This window comes from Haliaeetus albicilla, chromosome 3 (assembly GCF_947461875.1).
Source record: "Haliaeetus albicilla chromosome 3, bHalAlb1.1, whole genome shotgun sequence".
In the NCBI taxonomy this organism is placed as follows: Eukaryota; Metazoa; Chordata; class Aves; order Accipitriformes; family Accipitridae; genus Haliaeetus; species Haliaeetus albicilla.
In genome coordinates, this window is record NC_091485.1 from 68,967,675 (window position 1) to 68,987,964 (window position 20,290).

At 44.0% G+C, this 20,290-nt stretch overlaps 1 protein-coding gene across 1 annotated transcript in view; it reads right to left on the minus strand.

Annotated features, from left to right (window-relative positions):
• The window catches only part of NDRG1 (N-myc downstream regulated 1), a 75,713-nt gene extending 55,704 nt beyond the window's left edge, over nt 1-20,009 (minus strand). The window contains exon 1 of the mRNA XM_069780098.1: nt 19,895-20,009. Within this exon, the coding sequence (XP_069636199.1) occupies nt 19,895-19,917 (23 nt within the window). The 5' untranslated portion in view covers nt 19,918-20,009. The remainder of the gene's footprint in view (nt 1-19,894) is intronic.
• Nucleotides 20,010-20,290: the final 281 nt, after the last annotated feature.

Consider the following 20,290-nt stretch of genomic DNA (forward strand, 5'->3'; position numbering starts at 1 on the left):
GGGATTAAAAAAAGATACTAAATGAAAATACTACTGGAAGTACTGACTTACTGTATATATTTGAAAAAACAGGCTACTAGCCTCAAGACTTTGAGTAAGAACCAAGGCTTTACTCTATTGACAGGAAACCAGTTGGAAAGAAATTCACTGCATTTGCCAAATATTACTTTTTTTTCCCCTTAAAGTGAGAAGGCTGCCAAGCAGCTTCTAGTGGAAAGAACAGAACCTGTATTCTCATATCAAATTATAGAAAATCAGAGTTGAAGGGGACTCGAAATGGGAATCTGTCTGCCTCTTTGGAAAAAGGATCAGGTAAATGTAGCCATCCCTTATCAAGTTTTTTTTAACCAGTTTTAAAATCCTCCAGCAATAGAGTTTGGGGGTTCTCTACGTAATGTCTTCTGAGATACATCACTTTAAGAAATTATTTTCTATTTTTTCTTCCTGTTAGTTCTTTCTTATCATAGACTGAGGGCACTTGGAGAACAAATTTTCCTTCTAATATGTAACACTCTCGATAACATTTCCATGTACAGGAAGGCTAGCAGTTTTGCGGCTTTCCTTCTCTGTGTGTTTCTGTGGCATTTCTACTGGTTGTCTTCCCCTTTTAGTATTTTGAAAAGCAAAACAAACTTTATTTTTAAAACGTTTCCTTATAAATCTTGTTTCCTAAAGCGCTAAAGCCAGATTCATAGTTCTTCACTCAAGTGGCTCTGTTTTCTCTACATCTTTTTTAATATGCGGTATCCAAAACTGGCATTGAAATCTGGATGTCAGAGGTGCTGAAGGGTGTCTCTGCAGATTTGTTACTCAAAAGGGGAGAAATGAATAGCAAAGTTGACCTCCTGTGTTTGACTTACAGTAGTCCTGCTAATATGTCCCAGGGTGACATTTGCTTAGTTGCCCAAGTATCATACTTTTTCATATTCAGTTTTTAGAACCTATTCTGTGCTATTGCTGCCTTGTGAGCTTCCCTTCTTTTTCTATTTGATCTATGAGTTCTCATTTCTATGTTTTTAATAAATTAATTCATTTAGGCCATTATTCTGTTTAACAAGATCATTTTGAGTGTTGAACCTGCCTGCACAGGTTGGTGCCAGTTGCTCATGTACACTGGAATTCAATTTTACAGTGATATAGAACACAAACTGAAAGGGGCTATTTGATATGCCATCCCTGTTGGGTCACAATTATTGCACCCTGCTCTGTGTCACACCACTGAATTTTGTGGTTACTTTGTAGAAGTTTTGTGTAGACCATATATCCCTGCTTTCCTTATGAGAATGCTATAGCGAAGTCTTACCCAAAGTTTTATTACAAATGCAATAAATTTTGTCCGTTGCTTCCCTGTCATCAGCGCAATGAGTGTGGTGGATTGACCTTGGCTGGCTGCTAGGTGCCCACCAAGTTGCTCTTTCACTCCCCCTTCTTAGCAGGATAGTGGAAGAAAATGAGATGAAAAGCTTGCGGGTTGAGATAAGAACAGGGAGATCACTTGCCAATACCATCATGGGCAAAACAGACTCAACTTGGGGAAGATTAATTTAATTTATTGCAATTAGTAACAGAGTAGGACAATGAGAAAAAAAAGCAAAACTAAACCCACCTTCTCCCCATCCTTCTTTCTTCCCAGGCTCAACTTCACCCCTGACTCCTCTACTTCCTCCCCCTCGAGCAGCACAAGGGAATGGGGGTTGGGGTCAGTTCATCACATGTTGTCTCTGCCGCTCCTTCCTCATCATGCTCTTCCCCTGTTCCAACATGGGGTCCAACCCATGGGCTGCTGTTCTTCACAAACTGCTCCAGTGTGGGTCCCTTCCACGGGCTGCAGTCCTTCAGGCACAGACTGCTCCAGCGTGGGTCCCCCGCAGGGTCACAAGTCCTGCCAGAAAACCTGCTCCAGCGTGGGCTCCTCTCTCCACAGGGCCACAGGTCCTGCCAGGAGCCTGCTCCAGCACAGGCTTCCCACGGGGTCACAGCCTCCTTTGGGCATCCCCCTGCTCTGGCGTGGGGTCCTCCCCGGGCTGCAGGTGGAGATCTGCTCCCCCGTGGACCTCCCTGGGCTGCAGGGGGACAGCCTGCCTCACCATGGTCTTCCCCACGGGCTGCAGGGGAATCTCTGCTCTGGCACCTGGAGCATCTCCTCCCCTCCTTCTGCACTGACCTGGGGGTCTGCAGGGCTGTTTCTCTCACATATTCTCACTCCTCTCTCCCAGCTGCTGTTGTGCAGCAGGTTTTTCCCCCTTCTTAAATATATTTATCACAAAGGCACTGCCACTGTCACTGACGGGCTCAGCTTCAGCCAGTGGCAGGTCCATCTTGGAGCCAGCTGGCCCTGGCTCTGTCTGACATGGGGGGTAGCTTCTGGCATCTTCTCACAGAAGCCATTCCTGCAGCCCCCCGCGACCAAAACCTTGCCACATGAACCCTGTACAACAAGTTACCACATCAGAAAAGAAACTAAATTCCCTTACCATGCTTTACTCTTGACAAAACTGTGCTGGCCATTTCTTAGCACCATATTATCTGCCAAGTGCTCCCAGGCCATTTCAAATTTTGTTCAGGTAGCTTTCCACATTCAGCTGAATTCCTTGGACTTGTTCCTCTTCTTCACTTCCACCTTCGTAAAGGCATGTAGGACACGTCACCCTCCATAATTCCTCAGGGCTCACCTCACTGCAGTCAACTTTTAAAGGTTCCCTCTTTTAGGGATTTTTCTAGCAAAAGCAAGTAAACAAGAACATACTTGGTGACATATTTGCTGATTCTAGTTGCACACCTCTGTGTTCCTCTTTCTTCCTAAGGTTTTTATTTGGCCCGTGTTTATGAATTTTTTCTTTCTCCAATCTAGATGATGCCTATTCTACATTTGAATTCTGCACAAGAAGCCAGAGTTTTTGGCACACTCTTGATTGACTTTTGATAACACAGCTTCTGCTTTAACAATCTGCCATTTGTCATAACCATACAGTTAGCAACAAAAGGTCTCTGTTGAGTGTTTAATGCCAGGCACAATCCCAGCAATCAGGGCTGGTAGACTGAGGAGGCTATGCAGCATATGAGGTAGGAAGAAGCCAGAGAAAAAACAGAGGAAAAGTGTGGAGTTGTTGTCTAGGTTCTGTATAAATACAGGTGGATGTTTTATTACCTTTAAAAGTGGAGGATTTCCCTTTGGCAATAGAAATGAGAAATCTAACGGTGTGAATATTCCACTTAGTAAAACAAAAATTGCAAATCACAAATATTTTTTGTTTTACTCTCCATAAATATGTTTGGTTCAAAAAAATCAGCAAGACCCTAGAATAGTTCCTTGTAAAAAGAATCAACTGTAACAAACCTATTGGTTAGAATTAAATTTTGTTAATTTGCAGCAACATTTGTAACAATAGTGATATTTCTTCCTACAGCAGTGTTGCTTTACAGAGCAGAATAAAACTATACGACAGCCCAGATTCATCTGCTATCCTTCTTCACATGTGCTGGCCTTAGAAAAGGTTCATAAAGACCATATAATGAAACTTTATTTATAGACAGTTTTTTTGTTTGGTTGAGATTTTTATTTGGGAGGGACGGGGGCATTTGGTACGTATTGCTGTCTGTATCTGGAAAGTAATCATCATAGGTTCTCCAAAAGATACAGAAAAAAAAATTGGAAAAAATGTTCAGGGTGTTTTGAGTTAATCTGAAGAAGCCTTTTGAGGTTGCATCATGCCTAATAAGTGTGGTACTGATAACTTGCAAGTAACAGAAAATAAAATCCTGTAATCAAAGCTAAGGTGAAGAGAAAGGTCTTCTCATTTAAATTCTTAAAAACAGAGTGCCAGTGAAGTGTGGAAGCATTTAGCATAAAAACCTCATTTCAGGGGAATTAGCAGTGTAAATAGTGCCCAGTACATAACAACATTTTGTGTTTGTATCACTAAATTGTGCAATCAAAGAAGGATTCAGCAACTGATGGACACCTATACTGTCCAAGAAAAAGCAATATCCCCTTTAGGATGGTATTATTCCTTAATCAAGTCTTGTTTAATTCTCTTCCCAAAGGGATAAGATTTGGGTGACCTTTTCAGGGCATTATATTAAATTGTGCTTTGTTTATTGAGCACTTTTGAAACAGCTTGGACCAAAATGCATTTTTGCTTAATAAAATGAATCTGGATGGGTTCCATTATCCTCCCACTCGCTGAAGGCCACAGCACTAAATGGGTGTAACAAAAAGAAGAATTTGGCCATTGACCAGCTCCAGTGAGTCAAACTGGATCACAGAAAGCTGTCCCCCTGTTAGAAACTGTAACAGAGGGCTGCTGCTATCGTTGAGCTTCCCTGCGACCTCATGGCGTGCAGGAGGCTTCAGGGGAAGGGACCTTTCCAGTGGATTCGCAGAATCGCAGATAATGGTGGAGGCTGGAATGGATTTCTGGAGGTCATCTGGTCCAAACCCCCTGTTAAAGCATGACCACCTAGAGCCAGTTGCCCAGGGCCATGTCTAGGTGGGTTTTTTGGTATCTCTAAGGAGGGAGACTTCACCACCTCCCTGGGAAACCTGTGCCAGTGCTCAGTCACCCTCACAGTAGAGAAGGGTTTCCTGATGTTCAGCTGAATTCTCCTGTCTTTCAGTTTGTGCCCATTGCCTCTGGTGCTGTCAGATTCACCTCAGAGCTGAACAGAGGATGAGAAGTGGACTGGTTAGAGACAAGAAAGGCCATGTTGTATCGCCAGGTGGCTTGTCTTCCAAGACCGATATTCAGACGTCAGACCTCTGGATTTTTCCCCATGGCAGAGTCCTTGCTTATGGAGCTGGAGAGCCTGTGGGAGTTTTGGTCAGAGGGTCTCCAGTCCCATCAGGTTGTCTTGGTGTGGAGCTGGCTGATTGTTCAGATCCCCACCTTTGTAGGTGCTCTTCGCAATGCAGAGACATACAGAAAAATCCCCACCTGGGCATTTGTGCCAGGGTCCCTCTGTGAGGTTGCTTCTCTGAGCCTGCTCTTCCCACGTAAGCCGGACCGTACGCTCCAGCAGACGAACTATTCTGCTATGGGCAGGGAGGAAGGGGAGGGATGTCTGAGGTGAAATCTATCCATGCATTTGCCTTCCTGGGTTTTTGTACCATTCTCACCTCTGTGTTTCCTTTTTAGATCCTCTCACCTGGGATGTGTGGAAGCACAGTCCTTTTCCATTCACAGAAGCAGAGGATACCGTATGGCCCCATGCATTTTATTTTAGGATATGAGGGTTACATTACATTTGAGGGTTGCCTAATCCAACACATCAGCCAGCCAAATTGGCCAACCATGTTACCGGAGGGTTTTCTTTTTTCGCTCAACCAGGGAGCTAAATGCTCTCTCTGCCTGGAAAAATTATCAAGAAACACTGTTGCAGAGAAAATGTTTTGGAAGCATCATCCCAAATGGGGATTAGATTTGTTTTAACGAGGGTAATCTGGAATTGGAAAGCTGCACACACATCTGAGAGCGCCTGGTGACATGTGGAAGCGTAAAGGTGAGACTGACTCATAAAAGTGCACTCGGGGCCATTTTACAACAGTAATTCACAATGTATCTGATCCAAAACAAAGCAGGATTTGCTTGCCCTCAGGGATCACTGTGTACATACAGAGGAAACAAAGGGCTTACATCTTTCAACACAAAATATTTCAGTATAAATAGCTCACAGGAACGCAGCTAATCTCTAAGGCCTTCTGTCAACCAGCTGCAGAAGAGGGAGGAAAGGAAAAGCTTTTGGTGAAGGGCATCTTCAACATGCAGGGTGGGCTTTTTTATAGCCTAAAAGCCCCACGCCTGGTGCTCCGTTCTGCGTTGAAAAACCATGAGGGATGATTACTTTAAGCAGGAGAGGCTCTTTCAAAAACCGGGGACTTTGTCTTCTTTGTCCCTGAGAGAGGACTGCAGAACAGGCTCTGCACAGTTTGATCTCCCAACTGTGCTCTGGGGTTATGTCTGCCCTGTTCAACAAAAGCCATCCCGGGAAGAAACTGAGGCAATGAACCTCCAACAGTGCAAAACCGCTTCTTCTCTCCCAGGATCCGGTGTGGACTAATCCAGCCATCTTTGCCTGAGACAAAACCCCAACATGGTGTGGGTGACACCTCCCCCAGGTGGCCTTCCCCAGTGGCAGTGAGGGTGAGACCAAACCGGGTGCCTTGCATTGCTTTTATCATTATCCCTGCTGTCTTGGAACCCCCCGGCTCTTGTGCTTTCCCCTAGGGATGTGCCCTCAGCTCCATATTATAAAATCACCACCCAGGTGGACCTTGTGGTAGGAGCCAAGGATCACTTCCTAGAGTGGGTAAGTGTTTAGCAGTATAAATACAGCTTGACGGGGCAACACGGCTGGTTGTCTGATGCCTGGCCTACTTTTCAGTGAAACTGTAGCATTTTAAGTGCAGAAGGACAAATCCTATCAACCGGCTTGTCCATCTGCTATCAGCCACAGAAGGTTGTTACAGAGGGATGCAAGGAAGAAGGTTGTCTAAAAAAGTCAAGCAAGGGCAGGCAGGTAGTGTGGGCTTTGTGTGTACACAACTTTGAGGTGCATAGCCTTGTAAGAACAGCCTAAAATTTCCATTCAAGCATAAGTTCAAAATTATGGAAAGCATCTAAGCAGAAATTTGGGAGTTAACCTCATAAAGGCCTTCCTTATGTGCTCGGTTAACAAGGTCTACAGATCTGATGTTAGCTCCTCAGGTTACTCAAACCAGGTGACCACAAAACCTCAGAGGACTGACCTTCTGATTTCCAAATGTTTGTGAGAAAATTAATGGAAATCGGGGTCAGATTTGCAAAGGCACAGGGGAGAAGACGGAACAGACTAGATTTATTTTTTTTTTTCTTATTTGCTAGATACACATGCAGAACACATGTTTTTCTCGGCTTCGCTTCAAGACAGTTTAATTGACAACATGTTAGCCTGGGAAGGAAAAGCAGTTGACAGAGGGTTTAAAAACATCCTTTCCCATGGATGCCTTAGCTGGTGGTGTAGCTACTGAGTAGGTAAGTAGTGCAATGGCACTGTGGCCCAGAGGCCTCAGCGTTTGTTGGTGTAAAGACAAGGTAGGGAACACCACTGGCAGTCAGGTGGATTGGTGGTCTCAGTGCTTTCCTCCCACCGGGACGGAGCCGAGCCCATTCCTGAGGTGAGCAGCAACTGGAAGGAGATGTTGTTCCCGTTCAGCTGCTGTAGCAATCCAGCGGTGTGACTGATGTGGTGACGGTTGCAAGCAAGCCAAATTGCTCGGGACAGTTATGAAATTGTGAAAGACCTTTTCTGCCAGCTTAGTTTGTCTCTTTTTGATATGCACACACCCTGCTGCTACAAAGAAGATAAGGAGAAGGTTCCTTCACTCAAACACACTGGGAAGAGGTTAGCCTCCCTTCTGCTGGACTCTTTGCGAAGGAGCCAATCCTCCCTGACAATGGTTAACTGCTGGAAGAGGTGGTGGGCAGGGATGCCTACATGTAAGGAAAGGCCAGGAGTGGCTCGTTAGCCTGTTTAATATTTCAGCTGCACAGGGACAAAGACTGCTCTATGCACAGCAGAAATATTGTGGAACGTAACTGACTGTAACCACCCACTGAGATATGCTCTACTTTTAGTTGAATCCCAGTGTTTTCCCCATAAAAAAACGTGATGCTCCATGGTAGGACTCTGTGTTCAACTCCAGTGTTGAACACAAGGCAGTAAAAGCACATTTCATCATGCAGTGAGAGATGACCCTGCAACAAAACAAACTGCTCTCGGAGGACCTGTGGCCAGACATTGGCCGGACCTCAGGAATGCCAAGCCCTAGGCTTTACGTACACAGTCCTCACAATGAAATCCAGAGATAAGATTCCCTAAACAGTGCAGAAACATGTTCTAAACATGCAGAACAAGGGCTGCCTACCCAACAGGGAACATGAGGTTCATGTGTTTCCTGAACTGCTGTTCTACTCTGGATTTATATATCTGAAGCAGAAAAGAAATGGAGATATCGCTATCTGCTGGGGATGAAGAGCCTTCTCCTGAGAGCCGGGTGACTGCTTTGTATGGGAAGTCCTTCTGGACCCAGGCATTTTCTGCTCTTGGCTGTACCATGACCCAGCTTCAAGAGAAGTACTGGAGCAGTGGCCCATTCAAAACTGTCTGTCACTTATTTCAGGGTACTTTCCAGTCAGGTAAGGGATGTGCTATACAACAAGGGTTCCCATATAAAAGATGCCTGCCATTATTCATGATATATCAGTGCTGCTGATGCAAGCAAGAATTGTGCAGAAGAGTTATTAAACTGTAGAGGACAGTTTCTGCCTGTGTATCCCATCTTTCTTTCCACTTTGTCTCAAGCCAAAATCAGGGTGTCCCTCTCCCTACCTAGTATCTAGATCCCAGGAATCTCTCTCCCCTCGCTGTGGCAATTATCAAGGCTCACAGCTTGGCGCACTAGGCTCTAGGGAGCTATGGTGGTTGAGTGAAGTGAGAGAATGAATATAGGGTTTCTCGGCTTGGCTGGTGGTTTTACATCTTTTTGAGATCTTCTTGCTGGACTCTGCTGTCCCAACCTTCTTTCCCCTGCTATCCTGGCTGTCAGTGACTGCCAACCACCCTACAAGCAGGGCAATTTATGGGAGCACTCTTCAGTCAGCTGCTGATGAAAATCAGCCTAGACCAACAAGCTGAACAATGAAAGTAATCCAGCTGGTTTTCCATGAGGAAAATAAACAAGAGTCCCACAAGTGTCTCATCCAGTAGATTGGCAGTGACAAGCAGCTGAAAGGGGTAACTACTGATACAAGCGCATCCCAGAAGGATGTCTAACTAGGTGGACATCTCTGTTTGGGTCCCTATCAAACTTTCCTCTGCCTACAAGGGAGTGTTCCCAGGAGAAACAAAACCTAAAAGAGATCTTTTCCTGCCTATGCTTTCAAGATCCAAACACATTTCACAAAGAGATCTATTTCAGTTGAGATCTACTCAGCAGATCATATGTCCAGGGCAAGCCTCTCTTTCAGAGAGCTTTGCTCTCTGTGTTGGTCTTAATCATCTCCTAACTGTTCTCATGCCATTACACTCACTTAGGAAACTGATCCCTATCTCCCTGACAGAGCATTTCTTTTCAGTTCCCATTTAAATACGCACATATGTTATTCTCCTTGGAGTCTGCACAAAGCCCTGCATTGTGCGCTACACAGGGTACTAAAACTAGCACAGTTGGCTTAAACTTGCATTTTTCAAAGATTTCCCCCTCCTCTTTTCAGCAAAACAAAGCCTTTTGTATCCTTGTGGCCAAAATGATTCAAGAAGGGGAACCACAAAGCATAAAGAGCCCCCAGCTCCTCTCGCATTGCAGTTCAGAGTCCACTTCCCAGCGCAGTGTGAACACAAGGGACCATCCTATGGCACTGTCCTGTATAATTTGCTTTTCAGAGTATTCCTGAAGGGAATATCTGAGACCAGAGATGAATATTCATGCCATTTTCTCTGCCAGTCTGCAGAGCTGGTAGCCCTGTAGGTTTCCTTCTCCTTCCTGTGATAAAGGATTCCTGTAACATCATCATTGTGTTTTGGTTTACCTTCTGAACCTCCAACATCTTCATGATTTTCATAATGACTTTTGGCAATGAGCAAGGTGAATATACTGGAATTAGAAACATATTTTTTTAATTCCAGATGTGAGCGAGTGCTTTTCTCTGGAAATGAAACAACAGAGGTTTGGGAGGGAGAGGGCAAGACAGGAGGAGAAAAATGTATTAAAAAGAAGGTGTAGGGAAAAGAAGATCAGAGAGGCAGAGCTGACTCAAGACTGTAGCAAAAACAGAGATAAACACATGCATGTAGTAGCAATGTTTTGCTCCCTGGATCAGTCCGACCGCAGAACTTGTTCAGTGACTGGTACTTGTGAAATAGCAGGCGAGCCCAGAGGCTGTAAATAACCAGTCCCCTATCAGCACTACAGTGGTATCAGCAGCAACACACACCCTGTCTTGGGAAAACCCCAGAGCGGCAGTGGCAATCAGCGAAGGTTGAACATGAGCATACAAGGAAAGCTCTTATCACAATATTGAGTAAGAAAGCAGGTGAAGTTTCAGCTGTGCCCATTTCATTGCCTGGCACCTTGTCTTGAAGCCAGTCCTTCCAACCTCCCCTGGATCCCAACCAAACCAAAAGGCCATTCCCTTTGCGTTGTGGACTTTCAGTAGAGACACCCTCTAGCAGACACCCTCCTGCTCCTCTGTGGCATGGGAGGACATGCTCCACCAGTCATGGTGGTCCATACAGGAGGTACATAAAAGACGACAGCACAGTCACGGGTAATTATCACCACGGGAGCAAGCAAAGATACAGCGTGTGACATGAACTCTTCAAGGGATGAGAAATGTTGTCCTTACGTGGGTCCTGGCAAGAGTCAGTTCTACAAAATGTCATGTAAATCCTGTCCCTATTCTCCATGTGTGAATGCTTGTAACTGTGGTGTTCCATGATGAGGTATGGAGAGGATTAACCAAACAGTTCCCGAAGGGCAACTTATATGGAGGTTAAAGTAAGGCAAAGCCTGAGGATTTAGTTTTGCTGGACATATGAGGCTGGGCCGTATGCCAGTTCATCTAAAAAAAAAAGAATAATGATGACTTTTCTGCAGAGAGCCAACAGCAAGTGCCCCAGACATGGAGGAGCTGCAGGGGCAGACGCAGGAGCTCCCCAAATTTCTGTGAATTCGTCAGAGCAGAGCCCCTCTTGCACTGGGCTGTGGTGTGCTGGGAGGCAGCACTGGGCATTTTGGAGATGGGTGGCAGGCAGGAGCCAGAGCAGACCCTGAAGGGAGACCTGGCCACAATGATGGTCTGAGCTAAAGCTCTCCCCTCCGCAGGGGCAGCAGCTGGGTTTGGTGCTGAGCTCCTGGAAGTGTCCTGGGGGCAGGAGTTCTCCAACCTTCAATGACTGTTAATGACTGGCTGTTAATTTGGGACAAGGTTACCTTTGTCTGCAGAAGGTGGTATTAGCTAGTCCGGGTCATTAATGAGGCTGGAAAAAATATAATTCACTGACAAAGGTGAATCACCAGTTGTCTTCACTACAGAGTCTTGTACCAGGTCATATAGTTAAACACAAATTATAGTTGTCTGTTTGTTTTTTAATCTGTTCTATATTTGGCCTATAAACAGACATATTGTGACTGAAAGCCTAGTTTTCCCCTTTTATCTACTAAAGTCATATTCCATAACTTGAAGAAAACAAACTCTAATGCAATGACTAAAATACTCCTTTTAAAACACTTTATCATGCCTGTACATTTCTCAGTTGGCAACATATACTATTCACCCATTGTATGGTTAGATAACCTTAGGCACAAGATTGTAAAGGAACTAGTCCATTCCGAAACAATAAGTACACATTGTAACTGGAAACACTGTAGCCTTATAAAATAGCCTTATAATACTATAGCCTTATAATACTATAGCCTTATAATTTACCCTAATTAGCCAGTGACAAACCCTCTGGCCCTTTGATTAGATTGCTTTTTGCATCTGAGCTTTCATTCTGTTCATGCTGGGTGCAGTATAGACATTCATTTTCGGTGAATCAGTGACAAAACCGTTAGTCACCCAAGATGACTGACTCACAGTCCCATGATTTTATGCAACAGACATAGTGGATGGTTTTAAATACGTAGTAACACCATTTCACTGAAATCAACGTTTTGGAAAAAAGCAGATCAATTCCTCAGAGATACTCCACACGTCAATAAGTGTAATACAGAGTTGAGTCTAATTCACCAGACAACACACCAGCTAGTTATCTGAATCACTTTGATTGGCAGGTCAGCTATAAAGATCTTTAAATCAATTAAACAATTTCACTCTAGGCTCTTTGCTTGAAATGGCTTTAAAACACAAGGTACAATTCCTGCTAGACAATCCTGGGAGAAAGTAAACACGCTATGAATGATTAGCTAACTTGACCTCAGCTTTCAAGTGTAACAATTTCTTTTATATGGAAAGTTGGTAAACACCAATGAAAACTGATGTGTGACTGCAATTAACGTTGCTGATTACTGTTGCTGTTTTGCCACCCACATTCTTTAAGAAGCCACTAGAAAAATGTTCTCTTTTCAAAGCTCATTTAGCAATGCTATCACGAGGTGCACAGGTCATGGTTTTCACAGTGGCACAGCACACTAAACTTTCATGCTCTGCAGTATTTTGTGCACAGGCCTGGTTTTTTCCACTTGGACAGCAACACACCAGATTTAGTTACTCCCGATTTACTCCAGCGGGAGGACGTTCATCCCCTTTGCCACCAACTGTTTTATAGCATGAAATATTATCCGCAGTTGCCAAGCATGAAACCTAGGTGAAGAAGCTCAGCTAGGTGAAGAAGCCCAGGTAAAGAAGGAAGACACGTTGGGTGGCAACCTGAAAACAATGCTGATGTGCCATAGTACTGGTCAGTGCCCTACAAGATGGAGCTTCCCAGAAGGGCCCTAGAGCAGTGGGACTCTGATGTTGGGAGGCAAAGAGTGGGACAGGGAAAAAAAGAAGATAAGCATGAGCTGAGCAAGGGTGGAAATGCAGGAAGAACTTTGGCAAGGTCAATGAGCTTGACTGGAGCAAGAGCTTTGAGCACAGGGACAGGAGAATGGTGAAAAAGAAGGAAACCTTTGGACTTTGTCCATTGGCATTATTTGAGGATGTGTATCATTTCTTTGTGTACCTGGGAGCACACCGCTGGAGATATTTTATATGTGCAGGAATCCGGGCAGCTGACACCAGCGTGCAACACAGTGACATGTTTTCTCTGCTGGCAGAAGCAGGGTTGATATTTGGACTTTGGAAGGGCTCCGAGGAAGTGGACTCATGGACAGCAATTTCAGAATGGGTGGAGATGTGGCACACAAATAATACTTAGACCAAATAAATGCTCAAAATATTTGGTCCTGCTGAAGCAGCAAGACTGCTATGCAAGCAAAGGGACAAGTAATAAGGTCCGCGGGCAGATGCAGTTTGTTCAGTGGTTGTGTGTAAGATAGACACAAACAAACTAGACATGAAGGCAGGAGCTTCCCAAAAGTGGACTATTTGTGCCCTTCTTGAAGAGCTGCTTCAGGGGTGACTGTGAGCACAAGGCATCTCAATCCCCATGGAGGTTTCACAAGCACCTGGCCATCACACTGTCCACAGGACTGTCAGCAGAGCCTGTGCCTCAACAAAGTTAGGAGCATCCAGGCTGCCTGAAGCCATGTTAAGCCTTCCTGTCCTTGCCTGGATGACTTTAAAGACCCCAGTGAAGATGGCCTCTAACTCCTGCTGAGGAAGTGCTTCTGCATTTACACACTGGATGGCTGCAGAATGTCCCTGTTGAAGGCACCAGAGAAACAGCCAGACTTAGATGGACACGGAAAGATGAGACCATAACTGGTAGGAGCTGGCCTGGGAAGGTACAAACATACAACGCTAAAGTCAAATACCAAGAGGCAGGAGGTAGAATCTCTACCAGCAGAAAGGAAGTGCTTAATGACACAGTCCAGCCGTTTTTTTTTTCAGTGATCTGAAGATCTATATAGATTGAAAACAATCAGTCTTTTTTCCCCCCCTCTCATTTCTATGAATGGAAAGAGAGTCTGAAACTTTCCCCTGTGAAAGACAAGGTTGAAAAGAGGGATGATGGTTTAGCATAACAGAGCTAAGGCAGAAGAAGAGGTCCTCAGAGAGATAAATATGTGAATAAAAATATTTATCATGCTGAAAACACTACATTTCCTGAGACAAAAACAACTAGGCAATTCACATCTTGCATGGTTGCCAACAAGATCTGTAGCAAAAATAATAAATCAATTGTTCATCTTGAATCACTCATGAAAACCAGGCACAGCGGCTCTTTACCATATACAGGCTCTCTCAATGCCAAAATGGAGGAATATTAAGTCACATCCTTCACGGTCAAAAAGATGCCAACGAGACATCTTTTAGTGTAATGTGCTTGTTGCTCAGCTGTTTCCAAACACTTAACAATGAATTATTAATTAAAGGGAGGTACTGCTGTTTGGTAGAGCTGATGATTTGTAGACAGCAGATCCAAAATATTTCCCTAGACCTGCCATTGCATTTTTCTGTCTTTTCTTGGCAAACAATTCAGTCTTTATAACTTTCAGCTTGACTATCTGTAAACAGAGATAACATCTGCACACTAATATATTAAACAAACTTAGCTTTTCCTTCCATTTGCAAGCTGTCCATTAGCAGCCTGATTCTGTATGTGAATCACCACTGGTCAACACATTTCTTTACATGTGCTGGTTACGAGCATGGTATTTGTTATCTAAAACTGAAACACTGATAACCAGAACTATTTTGGCTCACTAATCCAATTTTTTCTGTAGTTAAAGAATATAAAGCCATTCTTTCTTGGGCACACTGCGGGGGGGGGGTGGGGAAGATATTTGTAACTGAAAAAGAGGACGTGCTTAACATGGAGTAAACGAAATGCTTTCATTGATATATTATTTAAAAATTTGTTACCAGGATGTTTGCAATGGGTTAGTACTGCTGAATGAGAAACAAATTAGTTTCTGACTCCAGGGCTGCAAGCAGAGCAGTTCACCACTACCTCACTCCATTCACAGTTCAGTCCTAATGTCACTTAGCATGTGACAGGCAGAAAGAAAATCATAAATGCTCTGTACTCATTTTGAAGAGTAATGATTAAAATACCAACAGAAAGCCAAATCCTACCTTCTTCTGCACAGCAGTGGAGGAAAGAATAGGGGCAAACTGACTCCGTTCCTTCCTCCGCACCAGCTGGAGACTTTCCAAATCTGGTGCTTAACAGAGTGGTAAGCAGAACATCAATTAAATAGGACATGGGCACAGTTCGTACACCATGACCTGAAGAGGTCAAGCTCCCAGCCCTACGCTGAAGCTGAATTGCTGTGGCGCATCTTACAGGCAGTTTCCCATTGCCACCTCACTAAGCAAAAAAAGAGCAAGCTCTGCCTATACTTTTCTGCCTATGTCTGTGTTTGCATTTTGTAGTGCTAGTCAAATTTAAGGGCAATTCATGCTGTGGCCTTGAGAGTTGTGGGAGTTGCAAATAGCAGACAACAGAGTCTGTGTTTGTTTTGTATCTCTGGGTTAAGAAATTAAATCAACTGTATTCCTTCCATAGAGAGGGGAAATGATTATCATAGCACATTGCAATCTCTCACATTGTCACAGATTTGATCTTTAATGAAAATGTCTTTAAAGAAACTGGTACTTAGACTAGAGTTTTAGCAGTCTCAGCACTCTACCTGTTCTGTTTTACTGCATTTCATACAAAATGCATCTGCAGACTCCTACAGATGCTGCTCAGGCTGTAGGGTTTCCATCAGAAGTGCCTTTTAGTAAATGACCAAAATAACCAGTGTTCTAGTTATTTATCACAAACATGTAGAAAATTCATTTCACCTTGTTTTAAGCTGAGTGCCTTAAACATATGCATCATCACAATAAACTTGTGAGGATGGAAAATACTGTAACCTCCATGTCCTGGTTTCAGCTGGGATAGAGTTAATTTTCTTCCTAGTAGCTGGTATAGTGTTATGTCTTGGATTCAGTATGAGAAGAATGTTGATAACACACTGATGTTTTCAGTTGTTGCTCAGTAGTGTTTAGACTAAGTCAAGGATTTTTCAGCTTCTCATGCCCAGCCAACAGAAAGGCTGGAGGGGCACAAGAAGTTGGGAGGGGACACAGCTGACCCAAACTGGCCAAAAAGGTATTCCATACCATGTGATGTCATGCCCAGTATATAAACTGTCGGAAGTTGGCCGGGGGGTGCAGATCACTGCTTGAGAACTGACTGAGCATTGGTTGGTGAGTGGTGAGCAATTGCATTGTGCATCACTTGTTTTGTATATTCCAATCCTTTTATTATTATTATTGTCATTTTATTATCGTTATCATTATTAGTTTCTTCCTTTCTATTCTATTAAACTGTTCTTATCTCAACACATGAGTTTTGCCTTTTTCCTTCCAATTCTCTCCCCCATCCCATGGGGTGGGGGAAGTGAGCGAGCAGCTGCGTGGTACTTAGTTGCTGGCTGGGGTTAAACCATGACACTCCATTATATACTTAAGGAAACTGAGGCAAGGACAGTCTAGCAGCAATATTCCAAAATAGCTCTTAGGTCCCCAAAAGAGAACTTAGATAGAAATTGGGTGTTAAACCAAAGGAGATATTCACAGAACAGCCACTAAATAGCTTTGATACTTAGGAGCCCAGAATTTCCATGAAATTACCTTGATACCTGTAGAGCATGGCGCTGCGGGTGTCTGCAGCAGGCAGCAAGCACTGAAGCCGTCACAGCACACTGCTCCTACACTGATACCACTGAGCCCCTTGCTGCGACAGCCACAGCCACGAGCCCTCAGCACCAAGCTGGATGTGTACAAGTGCACATTTTGCCCAGTGTCAGGATGTGTGTAGGGGGACTGTTGAGCATCACTGCTCCTCTAGCCCAAGAGGACCCTACTGTCCCTGGTGGGGAGGACAAACTCATGGGAGGAGACATTAAAGCTGGGACCAGGGGAAACAAAGAATGGGAGAAAAACAGTCTCTCCCCTCCCCTTGAGGATGTACTGCCTAGCATGCAAGATTCAGGGAACAACAGGGAGTGTGAGACAGAGATGCTCAAGCCAGTAAAGAGGTCTCCTACCTCTGAGCAGGGAAACCAGTTTTCTGTTTCCTTTTTGGACTGGTAATGCATTTTTCTTAAAAGAGTCATTGGACAAAAAATGTCCACAGGCACATAGGACCCATACAGAACGATTTCCAGGGAAAACCTCATGTTCACCTAGAGTAAAAGCCACAGGGGAGTGGGAGGGGAAAGAGAAACCTCAGTAGAATTTTGTCATTAAAAGCATCAAACCACCCAGTTTATGTTCAACCACAAAAATACAGTGTGGCAAGAAGTTTGTGTCCCAGGGAAAGTCATGCCTCTGAAGGCCTTTTGTACACCCACAGTAGGACTTTACACCACCCTGTGTAGGAAGGCTTCAAGCTTTCCTTAGGTGGCTGGTGGCAGTGTCCCAAGTCAACTGGAGGCCTTCAAGTTCAAAACAAAACAGAACAATCCCTTCCTAGGGAGTTTCTTCACATCAAGCATTTTTGTGAGGAGTCCAACCTCTCCCGAGAGATCTGGCAGTCAAAATCCAGAAAGCAAATGTTTAAGAGCTTCCTTCGCCCTTCTCAATCGCCTTGGCTGCTCTGGCAAGGAGGCTGCTTTTATTGTGTCCGGGGTGACTTCTTGTGGAGGACAACAAAACCCCCGGCCATGGGGCTATAATTCCCAGGCCTCTTCGGGCCAGCAAAAGGAAGCTTTGACATATTTCAAGGCTGTCAGCTGAGGCCAGGGTTTTGTCTCTGACCACGGATGGCCAGCCCGGGACTGATTCCTCTTTGATTTCTTGCTTGTTGCCTGCTCTTGAGCCCCTTGTCTTACAGAGCAGGCTTGCAGAGCCATATGCACCCCAGGGGGTTTTCACGCAACACCACACCATGCTAAAGCATCCTCCTGGGGAGGGAAATCCAGTGAAGCTCCGAGTGGGGTTTCAATGACAGCCACCTCAACAGCTTCACTGATTTAGGAAATGGAAGTTGGCCAAGATCCCTAGAAGATTGCTGCGCTGACTATGTGCATGGGGGGGGAATGTGTCTCTTCTGTTTCAAGCAGGAGGACTGACCTCCCTTCTCCTTTCCCTAAAGTCATTTCATTTCCTAGGACACCGCAGGGGAAGGAAAACATCCCTCCAAGGGCAGCCAGCCTGCCCCAGTGCCGGCTCTGGAGCAGGGACATGGCAGGGCTGGTTCTTGTTTTGGCTCCTCTGTCAAACTGGGAGATGACCACCATGCTGACCAAGAGGGAGTCTTGCCGGCTCTGAAACTGCTGGAATCACCATAAAACTGAAATACCCGGTGCTTCTAAAATTGCTGTACGTCACAAACACAGCCTTCTTTTATCACCAGCTTTCGTGATTTCTGGTACTTCATGTTTTTTGACTCTGACTGCTTTAACCACTTGCTGCCCACGGTAACAGCAACAGGCATGGTTGAAAGCCCAGCCCCAGCTCCCTCTGATCTGAGGAGAAAAAGATCCCTCATGTCACCTGGAGATCTTAGAGGATTTCACAGGGATTTTAAGGATGTTCATCCCTTACATCTGTCTTGCAGTGGGATCACAGAGCTGTATAGCATCAACCCAAACGCTCCGTGGACACACAAAAAGCTGCAGAGACCTGTCTTGACAGACTTCTGCTCACCTGCCAGCCCACCCGCTTCTGCTGGGAGCACTGGGCTTTCACAACTCATCCACCATCCCGCTGGCTTTCCAGTATTTTGGAATACCACTTACCCTTTTACCAGCATTGTCCTTTACCAGCTTGTGTAAAGCGGCTAACAAAAATCAGCTGTTTCAACCTCATTGGTCTGACTGCTTATGAGGTCAAAAGTGTCAAAAAATTTACACTGAAATTATAGTCAAGAGAAATTGAAAACTTACCAAGATGAGGAAGACATCATTTTTCAAAGTATACATATTTGTTCCTTACAATTATATATATATCTATTCTATGTGTGCACATGTGTATATTATATATGCAGGTAAATAAATACACATAAATATATCCATGTATGATTTGCACTGGAGAGTGTGCAACAACAAAATCTATTTCTTGAACGTGAAGCATTGCTGTCAGTCTGCGTTGGCGCTGATGCAGTTATTGCAGTGAACTTTAGGTGGGCACAATTTCTGCCAGTGCAGGATCTTTGAACAGCTGAGACTGAAGCAAAGTCTCCACTTGCACATTTTAGTTTCATAGCCCATTATCCAAGGGTCTGCAGTGCCCCATTTAGGTATTAACATTGAATTTTATGTACACACCTTTGCATCTACAGACATTTTGCAATCAAGTCTATATACCAAAAGGCATAGAGCTGAAGCTCTTACAAAAACAGTGGATCTTAGCCAATCCACAAGCATGTCTACAGTGTAATATCTCATCTCTGCCATGCTCTGATATTGGCATTAGACAATCATCTGCCTATCATGCTTAGAACATGGAAGAAAAGGGGAAATATGGAGAAACTTTTAAGTTGTTTGAAGAAAAGTACTCTGGATTGCCTCTTAAGAGATTTTTGTTTGGCTCACTAATTTATTTTGTTTTATTTAAAAGTTCTGTTCTCTCTGCCACAGAGATGTTTATTTAACAAGGTTGATGCTTTCTTTTTCTGAAGTTATAATTATATTAGCATTACAGACTGAAGATTTAATCCAAACCACATCTTTTTATTCAGGCAGCGCTATATCCAAAGATTATTTCTTGGCTTCAGATATAGCTCTCTAATCTACGGGTCAGATTTTCAACAGCTGTTTTATATTTATTTACACCTGCTGACTAGCAGGGCCATTGTGTCTAACAAGCTGAGGCCTAAACTAATTGCTAAGGTCTCATTAGACAACTGCATAGACAAGCCAGTCCTGATGTATTTACATGTTTGCACAGGTCTTGAAAGCAAGGGCAGGGAAAATAATATTGTGATTCTTTACATTTAAAATAACATTGTGATTCCGTACAGTTATTATACTGATCCAGATGCTACAATTTTTTCTCCTGTTACTAATAGCTGATTTCAGTGATACAATATAATTACCAAAACCAGAACCTCTCTCCTTAGCCATGAGTAGGGTGACCAGCGCTGCATATGACACAGACAGTCCCTGCCAAAAATGCTTATATCTCAACAAGACAGTCACAGAGCAGACAGTGAAAAACATGATGAAGGAGCTGGCTTAAGGGACAAATAGCTATAAATTATTATAATAACTATTATAATAATTTGCTATAATTACATAAGAGACCGTTACCTGTTTGACGATACAGCAAGCATTGGTTTGTTCTCTGGTCAAAAAATAAGTTAGTGACAAAAAAGTATCCTAGCTGTCTTTCCTGGCTTGTAATGCCAACGGTATCTATTCAGCAGCTGACTCTAATAAAGTCATCTGGCTTTTTTGAAACAAGCAGGAGGGGAGGGCAGCAGCTTGATGGGTGACCTCAATTCGCTGAGCTGCAAGGCCAGTTTTTTAGACTCCCCTTTTATAAATGCTGCAATTATCTTCTGTACATAATTCCAGTTACAATTCTGATTGGAAAATGGAGCTGCTTAGGGGAGCTTACAAGACAACATCTGTTCAACAACAGACATCTGTGCCAGAGCAGCAAACCAGAGCTGCCCAAAGTGGGGTGCTCGAGGGAGAGGCACG